We start from the raw sequence: 7,492 nt of genomic DNA on the forward strand, positions 1-7,492 counted from the left end.
CCACTGCCGCCCCCCCCCCCGCCCCAAACGGGGGTCTCTGTCTCACCGGGGCCAATCTGAGCAGCTGCTGCTGGTCGATTTTGAAGAGCTGCACCTTGGCGCGAGTCAGCAGACTGTAGACTTTGTCCATGCCCGACAGCTGGGCCGGCTGTGCAGCCGGCGCTGCCTCCTCCCGGGTGGGCGCCGTAGCTCCCTGCTCCTCGGCCTCGCACCCAGAGCCCTCCTCCTCCTCGGACTCATGGCTGGCCAGTGAGGCCATGCGGCGGATGGCCACCTTACGCACCACGCCTGGCACGTCCACATCCTCCATCTTGATCAGCTCCATGTCCGGGGGGCCAGGCAGGTGCTGGGGGGGCTCCCCAAAGAGGGGCAGGGTCAGGTGGTTGGTTCGGCCCAGCAGCCGCTTGCCACTGCGAGTCATCACGGGTTCGTAGTGGGGAGAGGGGGGCTCTGGCCGGGGCACGGGGGACAGTGGGGGGTCCTTCCCAGCTTCGCTGAGGCACACGGGCTCCTGCTCCTCGGCCGACACTGTCAGCGACTCGTAGATCTTCAGGTGGGCCTCACTGGGGGTGAACTGAGGGGCCCGGAGCAGTGGGGGCCGCCTGGCTGGCGGGGAAGGGGCAAGGAGGGGGCCAGGTGGGAAGAGGTGGGGCTCCTCAGGGGGCAGCTGGAAGAGGGACTTGCCCGCCTCGGGGGGCAGAGGCGGCGAGGTGCTGAGAGAGGTCCAGCGGAAGGTGGGCTCCCGCAGGATAGAGCGCCGCTTGCCAGGGAGGGTGGGAAGAGGGGAGGCTGGGGGCGAGAGGCCAGGGGAAGGAGGGGGTGACGAGAGGGGGGAGGGGTGTTCGTCGGGCGAGCGAGGGGGCTGGCCAGGCGCCACCTCCTGGCCAGGGGCTTGCTGTGGGACTGGGGGCTCCCCACGGGGTGGCCCCCCCATTTCAGGGGCCTTGGCCCGGGGGGCTCGTCGGGGGGGCTCGTCCATGAAGCGCCGGGGAGGACGGATGAGGCGGCAGGAGCGGGCGCTCACCACGGGCATGATGAACTGGCGGATGTTCTTCAGGAAGGTAGCTTTGTGCCCGGGGGGCTCCTCGCCCACCATGCCAGCCCCCTCCCGCTGGGCAGCCGCCACCCGCTCAGCCCGCTGACTGGGGGTGAGGGGCGGCCGGCCCCGCCCCCGTTTCAGACACTGTGCCCGTGTGGACTGGGCGATGGAGGCCGGGGCAGTTGACTCCTCCTCTGCCTGGGCCGGACACGGGGGCGATGCCGGTCTCTCCTTCACAGCGCCCTCGCGCCGCGCCGGCCGCCGCGCCCGTCTCCGCCGCTTCCACCGGGCTTGGGTCGGAGAGGCCGGCTCGGCTGGTGCCTCATGGGGCGGCTGCTCCGGAGGGGGGGCAGGGAGAGTGGGGGAGTCCTCCGGCAAAACATCCCTCCTCCTTGGTGGGCTGCTCTTCCTCCTCTTGCTGCCCCGCTTCCTGCCCACGGGGGGCTTTAGCCTGGCCCGGGCCAACGCCACCCGCCCCGACTTCAGCCGTTTTGCTTTGGAGACAAACTTGAGCAGCAGGGGCAATTTCTTCCGCCCACGCCCAGGGCCCTTCCTCCGGGAGCTCGGGCTGGCACCCGAGGCCGGCCCCTGGCTCTTCCTGGGGGGCGCTGGGGCAGTGCCGGGAGCCTTGGCACCCCGCTGAGGGGCTCCCGGCTTCTTCTTGAAGGAGCCACGGGGGCGGCCCCGCGGGCGGTGGGGCACCATGGGGTCGTGGCTCTGTCCCCTTGGGGGGCTGCTGGGGGATGGGGAAGGGGGCATGGCCTCAGAGGGCCCTGGGTCCTGCTCGGAAGGCATCCTGGTGGATTGGGTGGGGCTGGCGCCCGGAGGGGGCCTGGCCAGCGGGGGCCTAGATCTCTGGAGCAGCTCGGCCAGGGCCTTGACCATGCGCTCCCGCTGGGCCTCGCCCTTCCTCGGCTTGGCCGGCGCCTTGGAGGGTGCTGCAAGCAGGGACACGTCCCTCTTCTTCCTGCCGCTGGCTTGGGGCGAAACGCCTGCAATGAGAAATGGGAGGGGGGTGAACCAGGGGGTTCGGGACTCAGGACCCCACCCATGCACCACCGCACACCCAGCCAGCTAGCAAAGGTGATTAACATGTGGCAACTCCATCCCAGGCCCCCAATGCTGGGGGGTGACAGCAGCCATCACCACAAGGCCTGGCTTAACCCTGGGGGGACAGCAGCCATCACTCCAACCAAGACCTGGCTTACCACTGGGGGTGGCACTGTGTGTCCTGCAGTAGAGAGACTGGACCCCCATTTGTACCAGGGCACCCCAACTGAGATGAGATCCCCTCATTGTGCCAGGTACTGCACAGACACCCCCATAGCCGTTAGAGCGAGGTTCTCTCAGCATGCTGGCCGCTGCCCAGACACACAGAGACAGGCCCTGCCCACTGAGATCAGGGCCCCATTGTGCCAGGTGCTGCACAGACACAGCGAGAGACAGGCCCTGCCTAAAGAGCTCACAGTCTGAACAGCCAGAGGTGGATTATCCCCATTTCACAGATGGGGAAACTGAGGCCCAGGGAGAAGCAGTGAGCTGCTCAGGGTGACACCAGGAGTCAGCGGCAGAGCCCCAGCGTGTCCAGCATCCCTCCTCCCAGCCACCCCCCACTACACATCTCTCCCTCCCCTTCCATGTTGGAAACGTGCTGCAAACACAGAGCCGGAAAGCCAAGGGGCTGTGGGCACTGGACAAAGGGAATCCCACGTTCACTGGCTGGAGCCAGCACTGCGTCCCCAGGAGGGGCCCTCGCCCTGACCAGGCGCCCTGAGCACTGCAGGAAGCTGGTGTGGCCAAGCAGTTTCAGGCAGAAGAGAAGCAATTCCCCGTCCCCTGCAGGCATGAGCTATGGCTGATGTAACTGGGCCCACCCTATGGCGGTAGGTAGGGGGAGCCCAAGAGATACCGTTATAATGCACAAGATCGGTGTTCATGAAAGGCCTTGTGCTGCGAGGCTGACCCCTGTGGGTCAGAGGTAGTGTCCAGGCAGCAGCCCCGTTGCAGCCAGAGACAGCCAGGCCCCTGTGCAGCGGTGCCAGGCTGGGGAACCCCAAGGGCCCTGTGAAGAAGCACAGCGCAGGAGATGTGACGGGAGGCTGGGGACATGGGACGCCAGTGCTGACACCTCCCCGGTGCCAGATTGAGGGGGCATCCGCATAGGGTCAGGCCGGCCAGTGCCCTCACCTCTCTGGGAGCGCAGGGCGGCGCGCAAGGAACTCTGGGAGACAGGCTCATCGGGAGGGAAGCCCTGGAACTCTTCCTGTGGGGGGGGGGGGAGAACAGAAAGGGGCTGTGGTTAGATGGAGGGTACCAAGCTCCAGCCCCCCAACATGAGCTCCAGCCACCCCTTGCTACACAGACCTATTCCAAGCAGCACCGAGCTGGGCCCACCCATAGGCCCGGGTCCCACCCTCCCATTTCCCCCCCACCGGGCCCCAGCCATACCCCCCAGACCCCATCCAACACACCTATTCGGAGCAACTAGAGGTGGCCATGCCCACACCCCTTAGGCCCCACCCAGCAGCTATCCCCCCACGCCCCCTCCCCGGCCCCAACCTACTGACATGCCACACAGCTGGAAGCAAGTGCCCAGACGGGGAGGCTGGCACAGCCCCGCCATGGGACAGTGAAGGATCAGGAAGAGCCACTGGGGCACTGCCAGGCCAGCATGGGGAGAAGAGATGAACCCGGTCAGCTCCATGCTACAGCGGTGCGGTGGGGGATCCCCGTCACAGGGACACAGACTTCCCTCAAGCCAACAGATGGGGCGGGCGCCTCACCCATTGTCAGTGGGATTGTACCCAGGGTGAGGCCTGGACAGGCCATTGGGACCAATCCCTCCTCCAGCAGCCCAGCCGCCGTGCTCCCAGAAGCCCCTGGGTGGGGCGGGCAGTGGAGCCCACCCAACACTAACCACTAAGTAACTTCGGCTCGCTGGCTTCCTGCTGTACCTGCGCAGGTTCACCCGGCTTCCTTACTGCACATGGAGATGCGGCCCATAGGACCCCCGCGGCAGGCACAATCAATGCCCCTCGGACGTCCAAGAGACAGCCCTGCCCCAGCCAGTCTGCAACCCATAGCGAGGAGAGCCGCTGCCCCAGAACGGGGAAACGGAGTCTGGGAACTGGTGGCACGTTGCCCCTAGCTGTGCACACACCGGCTGCCATGCCACCATACCCAGGACCATGTGGGATCAGAGGGTGCTGGGGGGACACAACTAGCTAGTGGGATGGGAGCATCCCCTGCCTAAAGAGAAATGTTGCCCATTCGCTAGCAGCTTTGATAGATGCCCCAAAGATAGCAAGGGCCTTAACGGATTACACTCCCCCAGCACTGAGATGCAGCCGCCTCTAGGGCAGAGCAGCTGGGGAACAGCTGCATACACCACCACACAGGGAGGCTTGCCCAGCGCTAGATGCAGCTGCCTTCACAGTGGAGCATGGCAGGCACACAAAGACACGAGCACTTCATCATCGTGTAGCCGTACCAGCTACCCCACCCCAGAAGCAGCAACATGTCAGCAGGGGCAATGAGAGACTGTTCCCCAGGTGTCCCATCTCAATGCCAGATAAGCCATCCCTGTGTAGCTATTTCCCAGCGTCCCCCAGAGGTGGCTGCATCTCATTGTCCAGTCCTGGACAAGGCATCCTCGTGTAGTTATGTGCGGTTGTTCTCCAGCTGCCCCACCCCAGAGGTGGCTGCATCTCAGCACTGGACGAGCCATCCCAGCATAACATGCTTCAGCTCAACTAGCCCCAGCAGTTAGGTACGCTGAGAAGCTAGAAGCAGCCCTGGGGTGTGAACCCTGCACAGCATTGCCCCCTTCTCTCTGCCAGTCAGGCGGTGCTGCCCCTCTGTTGTAGGCACTTCACAATGGGCAGCACAATGGGCTGCTGTGCCAGCTCAAGGGCACACAGCATGGGGACTGCTGGGTCCATGCCGCAATCGTGCAGGGCTGTGCAGGCTCATACCACCAGACTCTCCCTCTCCACGTGCCGCCCCAAGCAGCGGGCAGCACTGACAACATTCACCTGTGTGCTGGGGAAGAGCCGGGGCCTGCCTGAGGTCAGATGCACCCAGCGTTTCACTGGGCAACAGGAGAGCAAGGCCAAGCTACGGCTGGACAAACTCCTCAGGCTGGGTGCCAAGAGACCACACCACCTGCCGGTACATGGGTAACTCCACCCCGGGAGGAAACAGAACCAGCCCCTCTGCTGGTGGGGCAGGAGACTGGCAGCCACCTCCACATGCCCCTTGAAAGAGCCCCGGCTAGGTCAGGAACCAGGAACCTTGCACTGGCAGAACTGCAGCGAAATGGAGCCAAGAAATAGCGGGAGCAGGGAACGGAGCAGGGAGCTTTCCCTCTAGGGGCTCCAGCTCTGAGCGGGCCCCAGGGCAGGGACTGGCTGGCTCAGGGGGGAAAGATATGGGTCATGGCACCTTTCCCCTCTAGGGGGCACCGGCTCCAATTGGGCCCCAGGTCTGTAGTGGCTTTATCCCAAGTGCCTTTGCTGGAGTCTGCAGCTCTAGGCAAGTCAGGGGTCTCATCTCTCAGCAACCCCTGCAGAAGACAGCTGCACTCCCCTGTCCGCAGGCCCCTGCAACTAGGCAACCCAAGGCCCATGGGCTGGGGGCACCTAGCTCCCCCATAGCCACAGAAGACAGACAACCCATTCTGCAGGGCAGGCTGATCCAGCGCTGGCCCCCTCCCACCCTGTGGGATCCCTGTCAGCTGGCTGCCCTCACCGCAGCTGGCCCAGCCCCGAACGCTGCCCACTCCAGCAAGGCTGGCACCTTTCTCCAAGGACGGGCTCCTGGAGTCCCGTGACCAGGCGACACACAGAGCTTTCCTCTCCAAACAGGAAAGGCAAGTTCCCTGGCCCAGTGGACACGGAGAGCCACAAGAGTGATGACTCAGGCTCCGGGGCAGACATCAGCACGTTCAGCATCTAGCAAAGAAGGGCCTGTTCAGGCCAGGACCCCCATGTGCCCAGACAGCCCCACATCGCCTTCCATAAACTTCAATCACTTTCCAAAGAGGGCAGAGTCACCAGCCCCCTTAGAAAGGTGGGGAAACTGAAGTATGGAGGGGGAGCAGGCCAGTGGCAGAGCCAGGGCTGGACCCCAAGTCTCCAGAGTGCCAGTGCTCCAACCGCCTGTTCCCTAATCAGGGGGTTCAACTCCTGATTCCAGCGTAGCTCTTGCCCCACGTGCAAGACTGCGGCCAGCAGGTCTCTCAACGCCACACTGCATGGGAGGCCAGGTCAGAGCCAAACCCAGCCCCCCAGCACCAGCCAGCCTGCCTACAGCGAGAGCCCATCCATGCCATACTAGCCCCCGGCAGGAGCAGCATGGGGCGTGACAAGGGGTGGGAACGCTGGTGCCAGAGACTCGCCCCGCTCCCGAAACAAGGCACCTTGCCGGCCATTAGCCACAGCATCACGCAGTTCACAGAGGTTCCTCAGGACAGGGGAACCTCCCACCCCTCACTGCACACAGGCCCACCCGGAGGGGGAGACCATCTGTATGTGCCCACAAAGAGGGGCCCATGCACTGAGGAGGGGGCGGGCAAGGAACCAAATGTGACTCCAGGGCAGATGCCGACTGGATCACAGCGACTTTCCAGGGAGGGCTCCGAGTGGTGCCATGCCCGGGGCAGGTCAGGAAGCTGCTGAGGGTGGCGTTGCCAGTTGCCGCCCAGACTCTGAAGTCAAACTCCAGAGGGGGACACGAAAAAGCCGGGATGAGCTGAGCCCAGTGCTGGCTACAGTCAGCAAGGGTGAGATGGGCACTGTGTGTGCCTCTTGCTGCCCAACACACACCATGTGGGGCAGGGCTCCTCCCCAGTGACCCTCGTCTGCCCCGCCCCAGCCCAACAGAACTGTTCAGGCAAGGGGGCACCCAGAACTCCTTCAGGATGGGCTCCCCTGGCCAAGTACCACCTCCTATCATGCAGCAGCCAAACCCCTCTACACATTGGGGGGCTGCACCCCACAACTCCCTAGCCCCACAAACAGCAACCCCTGCCCCAGCCCCACATAGGGCCCCCCTCAACCCAACTCTATAGAGTCCACCAAGCCCCCTAACTTTCCCCTCTCCCACCAGCACCCGCACATACCCCTCCCACAGGGACCCACCCCCACAGGTCACCCAGCTCACCCCCAAGATGCCCCCTACCCCAGAGTCACAGACCCTCCATGATCTCCCACCCCTCAACCTTCCCCACACCTCCAGCCCTGGGGCCCCAGCTCCTTTCCCCATAGAGATGCCCTCTGCAGCTTCTCCCTATACTTCCCAGTTCCTCCGGAAACTGTTCAGTCCCCCCTCAGCCCTAAGGTTCCAGTACCCCATTCCCCAACCTCACCCACAGCCCCCCGCCCTGGGGCCTCAGCTCCCTGCCCCAACAACACCGCAGGCTCCCAGCCACCCAACTGCTTCCCCCCCAGCTCC

At 64.6% G+C, this 7,492-nt stretch overlaps 1 protein-coding gene across 1 annotated transcript in view; it reads right to left on the reverse strand.

Moving 5' to 3' along the window:
- KMT2B (lysine methyltransferase 2B) overlaps positions 1-3,297 on the reverse strand; it is a 29,544-nt gene extending 26,247 nt beyond the window's left edge. The window contains 2 exon segments of the mRNA XM_029913120.1: positions 47-2,031; positions 3,227-3,297. Of these exon segments, the coding sequence (XP_029768980.1) occupies positions 47-1,924 (1,878 nt within the window). The 5' untranslated portion in view covers positions 1,925-2,031; positions 3,227-3,297.
- Between the last annotated feature and the right edge of the window lie 4,195 nt (positions 3,298-7,492).

This window comes from Terrapene carolina, unplaced genomic scaffold (assembly GCF_002925995.2).
Source record: "Terrapene carolina triunguis isolate 2854851 unplaced genomic scaffold, T_m_triunguis-2.0 Scaffold461, whole genome shotgun sequence".
NCBI lineage: Eukaryota > Metazoa > Chordata > Testudines > Emydidae > Terrapene > Terrapene triunguis.